Source organism: Carettochelys insculpta, chromosome 2, assembly GCF_033958435.1.
Source record: "Carettochelys insculpta isolate YL-2023 chromosome 2, ASM3395843v1, whole genome shotgun sequence".
Lineage (NCBI taxonomy): Eukaryota > Metazoa > Chordata > Testudines > Carettochelyidae > Carettochelys > Carettochelys insculpta.
Genome location: NC_134138.1, coordinates 20,253,278 through 20,271,129, shown reverse-complemented (window position 1 = coordinate 20,271,129; position 17,852 = coordinate 20,253,278). Strand labels below are relative to the sequence as shown.

Below are 17,852 nucleotides of genomic sequence, written 5' to 3'. Positions count from 1 at the left end.
GGCTCTTCTCACTATTTTGGTTGCAGATGCCTGTTCCAGCTCAACAAAAGCCTCAGCTTCTTGGGGGTTTGCCAGCTCAACAATGACATGGCTACAAGTGCTGGGCCTATAGTTCTGAAACAAGTAGCTCTTCTCCCACTTCAGTCTGAGGGAAAGTATACTTTCTTCCCAGCATACGAGGGCAGGATTTTGGTCTTAAATTATTTGCATTTTTCATGTCCAAATTCCCCGTCCTCCTGAAGTAACTCTATATAGGCCGTGTCTACACTAGCCAAAAACTTCAAAATTGCCATGCAAATGGTCATTTCAAAGTTACTAATGAAGCGCTGAAATACATATTCAGCGCCTCATTAGCATGCGGGCGGCCGCAACACTTCGAAATTGACGCGGCTCGCCGCAGCACAGCTCCTCCAGACGGGGCTCATTTTCGAAAGGACCCCGGCAACTTCGAAGTCCCCTTTTTCTATGCGCAGATAGGAATAAGGAGACTTCAAAGTAGCCCGGGGTCCTTTTGAAAAGGAGCCCCGTCTGCACAAGCCACATCAATTTCAACGTGCTGCGGCCACCCGCGTGCTAATGAGGCACTGAATATGTATTTCATCGCTTCACTAGTAAACTTTGAAATGGCCGTTTGCATGGCAATTTCGAAGTTTTTGGCTAGTGTAGACATAGCCTATGTAATCCAAATCAGTTTACATTCAGATTGTGAATGTGATTTTCCTGAAGGCTGGGATTTTTTTAAATGAAAGCTTAAATTCTGCAGAACTCCACTGGCCAGGACAAGTTTCACATTCATGTTGGCAAATGAGTTAACAAATTTTTTCAGGTCATGAAACAGTATAACTCAGATTTTCAATGTTTACATTGATTCTAAGGTAAGATTGAAAGGATGTCTGTACAGAAACCTTTAAACTTGGCTTTTGTCACCTTTGCAAAAATGAGAATCATAGGAGTTAATGCAAAAATTTCCTTTGGAGTAGAAAGTGAACAAGTCTTTGCTATGTAAAATTTGAAATGTTCCCTTTAAGAGAGATGGCTGGTACATGAGCCAGATTTGGACCAAAGAGATATAACCAAGAATTAAAGCAGCATTCTTGCTTAAACTTGTGCAACTTTCCTGTTTAAAAAAAAAAAAAAAGCATCTCATGTCAAAAATGTTAATGTTCTGGATGACACTGTGACTGAAACTGTTTCTGTGATGGAATATTAAAATGCACTACCCTTTAATTGTAATTCCTTGACTTCTTAAAATGGGAATAACAAGACTGCACTATACTTCTACAAAAAGTAATAAACATGCACTTCATTAACTATTTGAAATGCATCCCAGTCATTTGCACATGCTGCCATTTTAAAGTCTTGTATGAGCTCCTAGAAACATGTTTAGTTCTTGGTGCCAAATCCTGATTGATTAGCTCTATAGTAGATTATTAAAAATTGTAGCCCTGTTTTTCCTCTGACTGGGTTCTGAGAGAGTCATGCAACATTTATAAGGTGAAGCTTGGAATATTTTCATTTACCAATTGTAATGTGACTAAAAGGATTAGTTTAGAAAAGTAAGAAGTGAGGCCTTTTTTTTTTTTACTGAAATTGAGATTTAAAATGGCTTTAAAGGTGCCAGTGAGTGACAAAAGCTTTATTTTAAAAATCCAGTTAAGCTAAATCTTTTCACATTTTACAACTAGGTAGCTTTCTCCTTTTGGTGTTCCTTATTTCAAAATAAGTCCAGATGTAGTCATCACCACCCCAACATATTTAATATTAGCTCAGCGCCACAAATATGAACCTTTTCTGTACAAGGTTGTTTTTACATAGTTTCTTTAAACTACACCTATGTTTATACTTATGGATAAATGGCTGTAATTAATAGGATTAAGTAAGTTCCCAGCAGAGGCCAGACCATATCAGGGTGTGTTTTGTTTTGTTTTTATTTTTTCCAGTCAGAACCTTTGGTGTATTTGGTTGATAAACTGACGGATGAAAATGCCATTTCATATTCATGTTCAACTTTTGTTCTTTGATCAAGAGGCAAGAAACTGCTCTAGTAATTCAGGCTGTTTTCTCTTTCTGGATTACTTCTGTCATTTCTAATCCTTCTTGAAATAGTGGCTCCTTATTCTTGTATGCCATACTCTTGACACTGTAAGAAACTGTTTGTACAGCTGAACAATTTTTTATATTTTTGCAAGTGTGCCTAAAGATCCAGATCAGTATAGCTTTTAAAAGACATATTTTGTCCTTGTCTGCGTGACTTCCATCAATGTTAGTAGGAGCCTTTTGTCCATTTAAAGACAAGAAGTATGTCCTTAACAACTTTAACCAGATTTCCAATTTAATCCCATTTTAGAATTTAAATGAAATCTAAACTCCATAACCACACTGCCTAAAACCAAAATACATAAGTAAGTCTTTCACCTTTTGAAAATTCTTTTTTCTCCTAGGATCCGGATTGCTGGAATCAGAGGCATTCAAGGTGTAGTACGCAAAACGGTTAATGATGAGCTCAGAGCAACCATATGGGAGCCTCAGCATATGGACAAGATAGTTCCCTCGCTGCTGTTTAATATGCAGAAGATTGAAGACATTGACAGGTATTATGTACTAATTCTGATGATTTTATGCAAATTTTAAACTTTCTTCCAAGAGCAGATAGCTTTTTCTTCCTTGTTAGAGTAGTTTTCATCCACACATTTATCAGAAGTATGTAGTGACAGCACAGATATGGCTAAATGGTAATATTTCCCTTGGTAAAAATTCAGCAATCAATATTTCATTTGTTCCAGATCCCATCAGACTGCAAATTGATTTACAGGTTACCTATTCAGATACCTTTTAGCCAGGGATGGGGAACCTTTCGTTTGCATCCAGCCCGCAGCTTCCCTGGATCCAGGCCCCAAAGCTTGGAGCTCTACTCCCCTGCATCCAGCCTGTGGCAGGATGGGGAGTGTGGAGCTATGAGCCTCATGGACCAGAGTCAGGCAAGCCGGGGCCAGATCCAGTCCACCAGCTCTGCCTGTTGAGGGGGAGGAAGAGGCTCCAAGCTCTGGGCGCCACCATTGCTCCCCCTTCCCCAGCTGGGGGAATGGCAGCACAGCGCTATCTGGAGAGGCTTTTCCACTGATGCTCTGGCCTCAATGCCAGTGCCTAGGAGTAGCGGGGGGATCTGTGCCAGGTAAGCAGCCCCACTTCTGCCCAGACCTGCCTGCTCTAGCACCTCCTCCTACCCAGATTTACCACCCCCACTTAGCTTTTGCACCCTACCCCCACCCAGCCCTTGTACCTTATCACCTTCCCAGATCCCACATCTCAAGCCTGCTTCCTGGCAGGTCCCTCCCACACTGATCCCTTCATTTTGGCCCCACTCCAGAGCCTAGGGGTCTCCACAAAATCTACTAGTCCTCATCCCCCTAGGCTCTGGGGCTGGTGTGCGAGGGGAATGAGTGGAGTATCTTGACTTTGTTTGCTTTTGTTTCTCACTTTTGTGGCCCCTAGTTATTTTTTCCGTGGATCAGTGGTCCCCGACTCAAAAAAGGTCAGCCCCCGCCACCTTAAGCTTTTAAAATTTAACATCACCTTTCATGCAATGGCTGATACTACAATCAGGAAACATTGTCTTGGAGTTTCAGCTGCTTTTGCCAAACTTAAGTTTCAATTTGAGATTTTAATTAGTTTTTGGATGGTCCTTAAAGCAGTTTCTAGGGTTTTTCTTCTAGAGGAGGAGAAGCAGAAGCGCGATATGGAACTGGGGCAGTTGAACATCCAGCTGCTAATGACTGTCAATAGCTCTTTAGCATCCAACTGCCGTTCGTGGTTTTAAAAATCTCTCGGGATATTTATGAATGAAATACTCTAACTATTGAGAATACTAAGCAGTTTCTTTTCCAATACATTTTTATATGTACCAGTATCTGAATCAGTTTTTTTCTTTGTTTTTTCTATAATAGTATTGGAGCCATGCAATTGCTGATAAATACTTTACAGACAAATGTCCATTTGCTAATCCTATGGAATTGTGTGAAGCTAGGTACATTTGTGGAGGCAGGCTTAAATAAATCTTTCTTTTGCTGGCCAGACCTGGAACTTTGGGGCCTGCCTGTCATTTGTTCAGCAGAGGTTTTTTTATAGCTACTCAATCATTTCATGCTCTCTCCTGTGCCTGCCTTCCTTTTTATTTCTGAACCTACAAGCCCTTTGTATTCTCTTGTGCTTCATTCCATTTCTGGTTGGCAGCAGCAATTGCAAGCTAAGCTGCAATCAGTCACTCCATATTTCAAATCAGTCTATGTTGGTTTGCCCATTTCTCTGTTTCTCTGGAGATTGGAGAGTGCCTTTGGAATACAGATTGTTCAGTCCTTTGGGACGTACAGCTGTCTCCATGTGGATTTTACCCTTGGGGAAAATGTCCTGAGCAAAAAAAAGCCAGCTCTTCCCAGGACCCTCATGTATTGCTGTACTGAATGAGAACAGCCTCCAGTGGCCTTGGGATGTCTGTTCTGGAAGAGAGAACTTCTTCTCAAAGCAAGTAGACAGAGGCACCTCTACATTATTGTATTTCAGGTTCTCTCTTAACCGTACATCTGCTTCTCAGCACAAAGAGAGGTTCACTGATGTAGTGCTTTTTAAATAAGTGAATGTAGAAAGACTGATTTAAATAGGATTTGAGTTAGGCCTTAAAGGTGGTAATTTCACATACACCTCGGGGTAAAATTTATCATTTAGTGAGCAAAGGAAAGTAATATCTGAGGCTGTCTGCGTGTTTAAAAGATAGTTTTATACCAAAGACACTCTGCAAAAAAAAAAAAAAAAAAAGACTAAAGCTTTTCCAAGTGGCAAATAAGTTAAATTTTATACCAATGACATAAAAACAGAAAACAGCATTTATCTGTTTTTGACTCTTGTCCTCAAATGCTACAAATAATAATTTGTCATTGTTTTTTTGCCATTGTGACTTTATGCGTGCAGAGGCAGAAGAGGGAGGCATCTTAAAGAGTAGCAGTAAGAACCATATTGTTCTAGCAGATGGCACCAAAGCATTAAGTAGAAAGGAACAGATTTTCCAGCCCAGCTGCATGGGGAATGAATAAATACACACTCCCATCTTAAAGGAGAATGAAACATTTCTCTTGACATTGGTTCCTTTTTAGAAAGATTTTTATGGGCTCTTCTTCAAGTAGCGTACCTGTAGGTGCTCCGCTTCAGGGTGTGCCTGCACCCTGCTGTACCTTTTGATCTGAGACTTCTTGGCAGTGATGCTTGTTTAGCCCAGGCCTGCACCCTACGTGTCCATGTGCCCTTCGCTGTGGTAATATGAGGCAGAATAGGTGAGAACTGCCTTTGGTTTGAGATGGAGCCCCTGTGTATCTGTTTTCTTCGTCAATTATTTAGCTAGTATAGAGTTATCTTGTAGTGTCTGCAGTTGTTGGAATATGTGTCCCTTCATTATTTTCTCTTTCTTTTAAAAAGAATTTTAAAAATATTTGTTTCCTCTTGTAGGATTTTTGTTGTTGTTTTACTCTGGAATGCTAGTTTTCAAGTGTTCTCTCCTGCTGTGAGGCTGTTCCAGTCAGTGATGGGCATTCCCAGTCCCTTTGCTTTTTAGACGATACTTATATGCCCAGTAAGAGCAAGATCTGGATTTCATGAAAGGCTAGATCCCAGAAAAAAAGGGAGATCAAATTAAACTCCCAGTGATGGAGAGTACTTTAGAACTAGTTTCTAATCCCATGGTGGAGGACTCTCTGCTACATAGACCTCTCAGAATTGCTAGGGCCACATCCCCATGTCTCCGGAGGCCACTAAAAATGTAGGTAGAATCACAGCTTGAAGTATATCTATGGTAGTGAAGTTCTTATGGACATCTGCCTCAAGCTAGCTGGAGGACATAAGGAGTAAATTACAAAGAAATCTGTCCCCAGCAACATACAAGAAGGTGCACACACCTCAGGTCCCTAACAGAGTTCCCTGAAAGATCCCAAGTGATGTCAGTAGTGCAAAAGTGGAGAAGAGTCAGTTGTCAAGATGGGCGTGGTAATGAGTTTGTGTATCTGTACCAACACCAGCAGAGAGACTGTTAAGAGATCTAAGCCTGTCCCTGAACAATACTTGGTACCAGTAAAATGAAAGTCAGTGGTACCAAAGAGACCTCAACTTCCTATGCTACAGGGTAAATGATAACCTGTTTACCTGCATGCCAGATATTCAGTACCAACTGCATCAATACTGAAGGCATCCTCCACAGGTTCTCACTCAACTGTAAGGGACCTGATAGTACCTTCAGAGCCCAAGTTCCCTCTGTTACCAATCTCTCATCCCTCAACTGCTGGAAGGACCTGACTAAAACCTGCACAGATATTCCATCCTTTCAGAATCCCATTACTGACTGATAACCTCAAACATTAAGTTTTTGGATTGGGGGGCATATCTGGGATCTACAGGTTCAGGGCAAATGATCACTACAAAAGCAGCTTCTCCACATCAGTCTGAAACTGAGTAGTCAAAAATGCTTGCCTCCACTTGCTAGCTCTCAGCAGATGAAAGTCATGATGAAGATGAAATGGGTCTGTCCCATGAAAGCTCATCACTTAATAAATCAATTTGTTAGTCTTTAAAGTGCTATGTCACTGCTGTTTCATTTTGTCAGATGAAAGTCAGTAAAGATGACATAAAACATGGCATGTTTGTATTGTAACAGTCAGTGATGAGTATGCTTCCCATCTTTTTGTGCCATATCAATAAAAGTCTGAAATTGGTGTATAGCCAACCAGCTAATTATCTCAGCAGCTTATCTTGGTTATTCAAAACACCATGGCAGCAGTAACTACAATTCTTCAAGATGTGCCCTCCTATGGATACTCCACTGTATGCCTTGTGCAATGAGGCATGTGTGGATGTGCACCACCAGTAGAAACACAAGTTTTCGCCTGTGAGGGCTCTGCTAATCAGCTGGGTGTCATTTGAATCTCTCCTGAGTGGCCACCTGAGTGCTCAGCTTACAGGGATTCATCTGGCTCCACCATATCCCAGACCAGACCCCTGACAGTGTCTGTGTATTCTGCCACTGGATCAATGGGGAATCTCAACCCAACATACCACCAGTGCCTCCAACAGCACTACAGCCAGTCTGAAGTCCCCTTGTGCTGCTTCCTCCTCTTTCCTCCCCCTGCCCTCGGGGTTTATCTGGATCCTCATCTCATCAGAGTAAGTGGCCAGTGGTAGTCCAGACAGCTCTGCTGCAGACAGAGGCTCATCAGTGAGCTGGGTCTCTGGGCTCCGTAGCAGAGCCAGCAGCCTGAAGCAAGCAGCATGCATCTATCTCCTTTACTGTCTTGTCCTTAGCTAAGCTACACCTCCTCCTCCTCCCCACCCCACCTTCCTGTCCTGCATATCCACTTCCTGTGGGTGAGGCAGGTCTGACTCTGCCCCCCCAGCACAAAGGGGTTTTCTTTCCTGTTTGGGTCAGAGGGAGGTCACACTGCCTTACTACATCCTTTTCTTCAGTCTGTGTACTTCCTCTATTTTATCAAGTGTTGAAGACTGTGATATTGAACAAACGCATGTTGTAGGCCTTTATTTCAGATTATACTATCCAACTTACCTCCATTCTACCCTTCTAACCCCTTCCTGTCCCACTGCAGGCACTCCTCTCAATCAATTACTGACGCAGGAAATGTTTGTACTCCTAAGTTTAGGAGCCATAGAACCAGTCCCACATCCACACAGGGAAGAAGAGTTCTAGTCAAGGTATTTTCTTCAATATATGAGAGAGAAGAGCCTTGGGGGCTGATGCTAGATGTATCACTATGGAAAAAGCATGCCAGACAACGGGAATTCAGAATGGTGACGCTTGCAACTTTTAATTCCCGCACTGGAATTATGGGATTGTTTTCAGACCCTTGTCCTCAAAGGAGTCTACACATAGTGATTGATTCCCTTTCTCAAAAGGTTTCTTCATTTCACATTCAATCATCATTAGCACTAGTAGGTCCTGGCTTTGGCTTGTCACCCATCCCAGAGGTGGTCTCCTGTATCGTGATGTTTGTAGCTACCTACTTCCATCATCTAGGAAAACTTCTTTCCTTACATTGACTGTTGGCTTCAGAAGGGTTTGGCATATCAGGAGCTGCAGTCGGCAGCTCAAACAACTTAATTATTTTTGTAGATTAGACCTTCAAATCTTGAAAAATTAATGGCAATCTTTACACGGCAAATTTTCATTGTAGAAGCATTTGTGGATTCAGTAAGGGGTATAGCTCATCCCTAAACTCTAGGAAATGCTATCCTCATTACACAAATAAAAGATGTCTCTTATGAATATTCTCCAACTCCATTGCTTTAAAGGTCATTTTAAACATCAGTCATTTTGGGACCACAAAAGGACAAAGCAAGTTTCATGAGGTAAGGAAACTAAGATTGTCTTTGCCAAGTTATTGCTACCAATCATACTTCAACTTTTGTCTCAGGATCCAGGAAGAAAGTACAAATGTATTTTTAAATAGTAGAAAAAGGAATCTACAAAACATAGTTACCTTCAGAAAGAGAAAATGTCATCCCTGGTGTACAAGGCACCATTTTTCTTCTATACAATTCTCTTTCTGTATTCTTGGATTACCTGATGGAATAGAAAATTTAAAGATTTTCTTTGTTCTTTTAAGGTCTGTTGGGCAGCAGTAACAGCTTCCCATGCTCCTGTAGGTTTCTCAATAATTGCTTATATAAACACGACAAGATTGTTAAATATCTTATGAATCTTCTTCTAGAGACTGAAGACCCTACTCCGTCTTGGGTGGTCAGCTTGGTTTTTAAGTGGTCTGAGAAACAAACCTGTAAGCCAGTAGTCACATGCTAACTGCTACATTTTTTTTGTGAAGATAGGTATTTTGGTGGTAATCACTGCTGCCTAAAGGGTTGGGGAGATAAGGGCTGCACACTTCAGTCTACACAGGAGTCTGCCTTTCATATGCTAGATGTTGTGTTTTAGCCTTTTACTTAGACCATTCAGGTAGACGCCTAGACTTTATCTTTTGTAGATAGGTCTAGGGGACCTCTGTTTCAGCCTTTTAAATGTTACCTGTTATGATTTTGCTGATGTCCCACCTCTCCTGCAAGTGACTGAATGGGCACTTTATTAGATCAGATCTGGCTCCTGAAATCTGCAGTAGAGAGCACAGTTCTTTTTTGAGTGATTGACTATGATCCCAAGTTCCTGCATCCTTAAGGGGGTCCTCTTAGAGTCACCTTACATGGAGCACTCATAAAAAAAATAAGGAGAGGTTACTCTACACGTGCAGTAACTTGAATTATTTGAGATGTATGTCACTGTCAGTACCGCATTATCCACATTCTTCCACAGTACTTGAGAGCTGCCTCTGGGGCTTTGCACCGGAGAAGGAAGTGAGGGTGGTTCACTCAAATAGCCGTACATAGCCTTGGTATGGAGCAAAAGGGTGTGTGTGGTGCATGGGCTATTCAAAAAGGCACTATTGCCAAATTCTCTGATCAAAAGCACAGGGACACTGCACATCTACAATGGAGCACCTATAGGACAATCTTGAAGAATTCCAGGGACCCAGGGGGTTAGAGACCTCTTCTTTCCTACCAGTCACTGCTCATTTCGTGAGCCCAGAAATGGCACTGCAAAGTGTGAAGCTGCGTCTGAAACTGCTCCTCTAAAATCAGCTGCTGTACATCATCCTCTTTGTCATCCTCAGCCCTCTGCTGCCCTGCCACTGAGGCTGTTGATGCTACTGGAGAACTGCTGGTTGCTGCCACGTTATCTGCTGGGTGATACAGCAGGCAAAGTCCAAATTCATCCATCTTTAATTGCTGAAATACAGCCCAGCCTGCCCCATCTGCATAGTCACAGTTGCCAGCATAATGGCACACCCTAGAACGCTGTTGGATCTGGCTGGCCAATAGCCCAGAAGGAAGCATGGAACAAAGAAAGCAGAAACATGAAACTTTTTAAAAATTAAACCCTCCTGTTTTTTTTTCCCTGTGTGTCCCATATTGCAGAGGGAAAAATCACAAGATGCAAACTGCTCAGCAACAAAGCAAAGGACCATAGAACTTTCTCAAATAGTGCTACATGTTTAGTGTACACAACAATGCAAACTGAAAAAACCTCTAGTCCCACAAGCATGCTGTTAGCACATCTTACATACTGCAAGTTAAATAATGGTATCAACCTGGTGTAGCACCCCCTAATCCCACCTACATCTAGGCAAACTCCAACCTGCACTTGTTGAATTTGGTAATTTTAAAAGTCATTTATTCTTTTTTCCCTGCTGCGGTTATACTTCTTTGTAGTTCTATATTACAAGGGAGAAATTTACAGTCTAATTGCTGACATGCATGATGTGTATATGTACAATATATCCTTCTTCATAAGCCTGAAATATTCCTCCTATTCATGGTTTCTAAAGTAAATATTCAGAGTAAGGCATTGAAAGGGGAAGTTATATGTAGCTTATTACTTAACAGGCATTTACTATATACACGAGTAACTTTCTTTGGTCGTTGCAGTGCAAAAATGACAAAAGTTCTTGTCAGTGAAACATTGTCGTGTACTCAGGGCTGCATTAATGCAGTGGCTTTTAGGGGATATGGCTTATGATCTTGGGTTGTAAAGGTCTCCAAAATATGACTTACTGAATTGTTTTTCAGTTGGCAGCCTGTGGGCCAGCTGGCCCACAAGAGTCTTCCATTTGCCTGGGCATCAGTAGTTCCTTCATGTCTTCTGGGAAGCAGCAGTCAGCTAGACTTACTCAGGAAACTGTGTTGGTCTTTTCCCCCTCTCTAAGGAATCCAGCCTATTTGCACAGGAAGGAAGGAGAGTGACAGGAGGGTAGGATGGAACAGAAGGAGCTCTGCAGCTGAGGCTGGTCCACTACCTGCTCCCTACCCCACTTGTGTGAGCAGAGATAGCTCTTCTGCGCCTCTCCCCTTCCTCCCCTGTAACACCTGCCCAAAGAAGGGAGAGGTTTGTGAAGAGAATCCCTGGAGCTGCTCCCATGCAGAAGAGGAGAGACACAACCCTCCTGCAGCCCTCCCCTGGTCTGGGAACGGGTAGTGAAGAATCCGGTAGGAACAGAGGTGGGGTTGAGCAGAGCTGAGCAAGGGCATATGGGAAGGGCTAGAGGGCCAATCTGCAGAGGGGCCAAATTGATGGGACCAGGGTAGCTGCACTTTTGCATGACAGTAAAGGGAGGGAAGGTCAACTGTGTGTTGAATTTAGAAACTTTTCGTGTACATTAAAACACATGGAGGCTAGACTATGTTGCTACGTTTTGACTTAATCAGGTGCCTCATCAGATAGGCAACTTAGTGCTCTGTAATTAACGTCCTTTCCTTGGTTAATTTGATTGCATGCCGTGCAGAACATCTCTGAAAAATCTGCAAGCAAATGTAAAAATTTCAGACAATAAGAAAAGAAAATTAGGTGTCCAATCATTTCTTACGAGTCTGACTTCCAATTGGAAGTTTGTAGTTTTAATAGAATGTATATTAATAACCTGCTGTTTTAATAGCATTACAGTTTATTTTTATAAATACTTGTTTGCAGCATTTAATTGGAATATTGCCTACCAGCATACTTACCCTTCAATGTTGATTTAATACATAGTCTAGTATCCGTGGGCTGGTGGGTGGCTCACTAGGGAGCCAGCACATGAAAAACCTTTTGGCCGTAGAAAGTGCCCTTTAGCTCACCAAGATTTGGACATTGCCTTATCTGACCCATCAGAAAATGTAATTTAACACCACTTCTATGAGTAATTAGGTAATTAAAGTCATAGGAATACATGTAGTGAGGCTACTAATTACGTACCAAAATTTAAATAATTTTGTTCATTTTAATTTTCATTCCGTGTTAAATTGGTATATGTTTAAAAACTGGAACCAAAATAACCAGTATAGCTTAACAGTAAGGTGGTTGACGTGAGGCATCCTTCCCTTTACTGTCATGCAAAAGTGCAGCTACCCTGGTCCCATCAATTTGGCCCCTCTGCAGATTGGCCCTTTAGCCCTTCCCATATGCCCTCTCTCAGTTCTGCTCAACACCCCCCATCTGTGCAGTGTGTCTGCACAGCCCACAGCAATGAGCCTATAGACTTGGGCTAGCAGCACTGGTATAAGGCTCTCTAGTTTGAATCTGTCAACCTAGCCTGGCAGGTTTATTGTTTCAGGCTGTGTACATTTACCCTTTAATAACAAATCCAGTGTTCTTTCCTGTTCTCTTTCACAAGTGTCCTCAGGATCTCATCGTTTGCACCCAAAACCTGCTTAGTATTGCAGCTTTTAAAATAATGACCAGAGCAGAGGCATTTAGACATAACAATATGATTTGAGATCATAATGGCCTTAAACTACAAAGCTTCTGTGAATATTGGAGAGCCTTAGAGGTGTGAAGTATGCAGTCATTTGACCACAGTGCCATTTCTTTTCAGCATCTAAAATTTTGTAATCCTCATAGACTATTGCTTTAAGCTACTGAAAAATATTAATATGGCTTGCTTCTTTAGACTGACATTTTTTGTATATAAAGTCAACACACAAGCTTTGTGTTTCTGGAATTAAATATACTTGCAGACTTTCAGATCTGCAGGATCTAGTTCTTATGTGGGCAACGGTGTTCTAATTAGTTCCATCTTTTTTTTTAACCTAGAAACCAGCTGTTTTTGCAAAACTATTGGTGTTTTAATTTCACATTCACCAACCAAATGAGGATTAAGTGGCAAACAAGTTATTAGTCATGTTTTTTGCACCAGAGTTTTGCCCAAGTCCTTGCATAGAGTTGGGGCTTTTGCTTCTCTTTGAAATACAATATGTGTAAATCTTTGTTAACAAAAATGTTATGCAGTTTGAAACATCACATAACTTTTGATTTAAATTCTTTTCAAATTGGCTGTTAGGTTTACCATACATGCCTGTTTATCTGTAACCATGTTATCTGAGTATCCGCATTATCTGAACCCTTTCCTGATCCCCCAGCATGTTATATACTGTAAAGGACTAGTATCTCATGCTGGGGGATAAGGAAGGCCTTTGAATAAAGTGGACATTTGGACAATAGAGTGAAGAGTCCTGTAGCAGGACTGCCAGGGGGAGGACAAACCCTCAACCATGGGAAAGGCTGAATGGCTCATTCAGCAGCAGCAGAAGCCTTCTACAGCCTTGCTGTCACGAAAGGGAGGTTGTGGGCCTATAACAGGGTTCAGGTCTTCCCTGTGTGGACCATTGGGCTTTTCTGCACTTTGTGTCTGCAAGGTTGGGGTGTCACCAACCCTATGGAAATTGACACAGCCTTGTAGTGCCCTGCTTCCATGAAAGTGGGTTAGTGGGATAGAGCAGAGAGACCTAGATAGGATGGTAAGGAGGAGGATAAGTTCTTGGCCATAGAGGAGGCCACCTGCTGCTGAATTACTATTGCCCGCTCAATAATTTGAACTCTGATTGGGGGAGGGAAAAAAAGCTAAAAAAAGATATTAAATAAAATTCTGTGTGTTAGAACACTTCTTGCTATGGTTAGAGGGCTACATAAGACTGGGGTGAGCAAAGTGGGAAGCAGACTCCCTCGGGGGGTGGGGGGGGCGAAATTTTGAAATGGGAGATAGCTCAGTTGGGGGAGGGATAGCTCAGTGGTTTGAGCATTGGCCTGCTAAACCCAGGCTTGTGAGCTCAATCTGGGCCATTTAGGGATCTAGGGCAAACAGATTTAAAAAAAAATCTGTGAGGGATGGTGCTAGGTCCTGCTGTGAGGGCAGGGGACTGGACTTGACCTCAGAAAGTCCCTTCCAGTTCTATGAGAGAGATATATCTCCATACAGAATTATTGAGCACCCACTGTTGACTTGGGGACAGTAAAGTTTCATGTTCAGTCTCTCAGCATAGTACAGACACATTTAAAATTGTTGCCCACAAAACTACACAGGGCTTGACTAGGGAGGAGTCAGTGCACAGCAGGCTGAGGTGTAACTCTGCAGTGCACTAGCATGCAGTGCACTAACTGACCACATGAAATTGGAGCAGATGAAATCACACTCTACTTTTACTGTATAGTAGCAGTGTCCCTGTTGCTAATTATTGCCTGGCATTATAGTTCACTATACGTTTTGTGCCCTTATTACAAGTTGGGCAAGGTATCTTGAAGAGGTATTATTGCTTGGCTTTGCATAAGTCAAGCACCTGAATACTAGATGGATGAGAACCATGGAAGTGCCTAGAGGTAAGCATATGAGTAATAAGTAAGAATAGCTTTTTTTTTTTTTTTTTTTTACTTTGTTTCTTTGTTTCAGCCGAACTGGTCCACCTTCTTCCCCTACGTCAGGAGAGAAAGAAGAAAATCCTGCTGTGCTCGCTGAGAATTGTTTTAGAGAACTGTTGGGCCGAGCAACCTATGGGAATATGAACAATGCTGTCAGACCAGTTTTTGCGTAAGTAGAGAGTAAAACGATTTTGTACTAAAAGTTAGAAGTGTGTCTAAAATTTCAGTAAAATGACGGACTGTTTTAATACTACAGGTTGAACCTCTGTAATCCAGCACACCCTTGTCCTGCAGCATCCATAATCCAGCATCATTTTAGTTAGTCGGATGAGCACTTATCATGGGTATGGCCAAGTTCCTCATGGTCCCATAATGTTTGTTTACAGTCACCAGTCCTGCCTCTCAGTGTTCTGTGCTGTTATTTAGCTGTAATTCATCCCTAAAATGTGATTCTTCCATCTTAAGTGAAGAACTGTGCACTTCTCATTGTTGAGCCTCATCACATACCTTTTGGTCCACTCCACCAATTTGTCTAGATCACTCTGTACCCTCTCTGTACCCGCCAGTGTATCTACCTCACTGCCCACCTTAGTGTCATTTGTGAACTTGCTGAAGGTGCAGTCCATCCTATCATTCCAGATCATTAAAGAAGATGTTGAATAAAATTGGTCCCAGCCAGTACCATCCTGTAGAAAACTCTGCTTGATTCCAACTTGCCAACTACACAGCGATCTGATCACTACTCATAGAGCCTCAGTACAAGAATCTGGGAGCTAACTTTGTCTTCAGCTTTTTCCACACAATCTGTCACTATTTTGACTTCCCCATTTAGTAAGGATCTCATACTTTCTCTGACCACCCTGTTGCTAACATACGTATAGAAATCCCTTGCTAGCTGCAATTCCAACTTTAGCCTTCCTGATTACACCTCAGCATGCTCAAGCAATATTTTTATACTTCTTTATAGTCATCTGTCCCACTTTTCACTTCTTGCAAGCTCTCCTTTTTGCGTTTAAGCTCACCAGAGATTTTTTTTAAGCCAGGTTGGTAACTTGCCATATTTGCTGTTCTTTCTGCACATTTGTTCCTGTATCCTCAATAAGACTTCTTTAAAATACAGCCCAATCTCCTGTCCCTGATGGCTTCTCAGACTCCATGTGGGAGTCAGACTGCTTTTCTGAAGTCCAGGGTCAATATTCTTTCTCCTCACTTTTCTCAGAATCCTAAACTTGGCCATCTCATGACCACTGCTGTCCAGATTGCCACCTACTTCTACTTCCCCAGCCAGTTCTTCCCTGTCTTGTGAGGCTTCTTGTATTCGTGTACAGGCACCTAAGATAAATGGATGATTGCCCTACTTTCTCAGTATGAATCAGGAGCTTCCCCTTCCTTCATGTGTTTCTTCCCAGCATCTCACTTACCCACTTAACTCCATTCTTCGGTCACCATCTTACATCAACTCATAAACTGCTTTGTTCCAGCCTGTGGAAGGGGACAGAGCCAGATTGATTCCAGTAAGCACGATTATTCATGTAACACCCCTCTGAATTCACATGTATGGATGCATACTACCATTGCTCAAAATCCCTCTTCTGGACACACCTCTGCTTATGATACGTAAAGGAAACGAACCAGTTAATAATGGTTCTGTTATGCATTAGTCAGGGGAAAACCGAATTAGGTTAGAGTACATTTGGTACCTTCCGTTAGTTCCACATACAAGTCTAACATAACTGATGTAACTGTTCCCTTTGTCACATTTTCCTGCCTTCTGATTTTCACATTTCTGTTTTTGTCTCAAACTACAAGACCTTTGGGTCTGAAATTAACTCTTTTTTTACTGTGTGCATTGGCATGGTATATAGCACTGAGGGGCGAGATTTGGGATTTTCGGTTAGCACCAATAGCCATAATGTACTCTTGCAGCTTTTTTGAGCTCTAAAGCCCTGCTGGCAAGCGACCAGGGAGCATGCGACCGGGTGCTTGCAAACAGGGTGGTTGCTAACAGGAGGGAGTTTTGAGAGGAGCTCTCCTGGGGAAGGAGGGGGCAAACTACAGCATCTTAGGGTAAGTGGCTCTCTGGAGTGCGTGGGTGCCTGGGTTTGGGGGTTCTGGGCCTGGGTTTGTCTGTTTATTTGGTGTTTGGAGTGCTGAGCTGTCTGTTTGTTTGTTTGAAAGGCCATGTGCTCAGGCTGGCCATGTGCTCAGGCTGCGTGCCAATTGGCTGAGCAGTAGTCAGAGGGAGGGAGGGGCTCTCTCAGGTAGGCCAGAGCTCTAAAGCCCTGCTGGCAAGCAACCAGGGAGCATGCAAACAGGGTGGTTGCTAACAGGAGGGAGTTTTGAGAGGGGAGCTTAGAGGGAGCTAGTTACTCCTTCAGGTGTAAGGGGCAGCATCATCCCCAACTGCTGGCTGGAGCTGAGGGACCTGCTGCAGCATGAGGAGCTGCGGGGGCGAGACTGAGGTATGTCAGTGGTGGGCAAGTGGTTTGGGGGTGTCTGATATGGCTGTGAGGATGGCAGCATCCACGGAGGCTGCTTGCGGCGTGCTGGCTCAGACTGCATGGCTTCCAGGCCCCGTCCTGCGCTCCCTGTATGCACGCACCGCACTAGATCTGTGGGGCTCCAGGGACAGCCGTAGCCAGATGAAGAGTTGGTAGCTTTGGCTGGGACCCAGGGTGCAGCTGGGCTGCAAGTTCGGCACCTTCTTGGAGGACGTGGGGCTGCAGCAGCATGTGGCCAGGTGCAGAGAGGCCAGGGGAAGGGGGAGCTGGAGGCAACGAGAACTGATAGGGGGCAGTGTGGTGCAGTTGGGAGACATGAGAGTAGATGGGGGGGGGGGGGGAAAAGGGGACAGGAAGGGAGGATCCGGGGGTGATGGTAGCCAATGAGAGGCAGAGGGGTGGGGCGGAGGGTCCTGGGGAGGCAAGGAGGTCGTCACAGGGAGCTTTGGGGACGTGGCACCAGGGAGGTGCAAGAGGTAGTGGGACCGTACCCACGTTCTCCATGCCCCACTGCCTTGTGGGTTATCCTGGAAAGGAGCAAGGCTAAGGGAGTAAACCCTGACAGGAAAGCCGGAGGGGAGTCCTAAGGCGGTTCTGTGCCAACTTCTGGCATTGACCCGGCAACTCCTGCAGCTGAGCTGGTACCAGACGTAGAGGTTATCCTCTCCTTTGGACTATATCAGTAAAGCCAAGAGGGGAACACTGGCATCTGGGCAGCCCAGGGTCCCAATAATTGCCCAAGCTCGCGCCTGGAGAGGTACTCCAGCATCGCTAACAGCATTGAACCTACACGGGAGGTAACAGATACCGCTTATAAGCTGTTGCTCGATTGGCATAGAGAACGAGCGCCGGGGTTGCCTCCAACGGTGGGAGAGATCGTCGCATCTCACTGGACAGTCACCACCCGCCTCAAGCTGAGCAGCCCCCAGCCAATAGGGTACTGTCCCGCCACAGTTCACCTGCCTCACTGGGTGCGTGAGGCTTAAGGTTTCCAAACCTGACAAGTGACCTGAAATCTGAGCACCAGGCAAACCAATAAGAAAATCAACAAGAAAAGGAAGCCATCAAAGTTTTAAGCTTGCTTGCTGGAA

The 17,852-nt window shown here is 43.5% G+C and overlaps 1 protein-coding gene across 6 annotated transcripts in view; it reads left to right on the top strand.

Moving 5' to 3' along the window:
• Nucleotides 1-17,852, top strand: part of EFR3A (EFR3 homolog A) — a 121,113-nt gene that overhangs the window by 48,488 nt on the left and 54,773 nt on the right. For all 6 annotated transcript variants that reach the window (XR_012644337.1, XM_074986648.1, XM_074986649.1 and 3 more), the window contains exons 7-8: nucleotides 2,442-2,591; nucleotides 14,292-14,429. Coding sequence is in view for 5 of the 6 variants with exons in the window: in XM_074986648.1 (XP_074842749.1) it covers nucleotides 2,442-2,591; nucleotides 14,292-14,429 (288 nt within the window). In the remaining variant the exon portion in view is untranslated. The remainder of the gene's footprint in view (nucleotides 1-2,441; nucleotides 2,592-14,291; nucleotides 14,430-17,852) is intronic.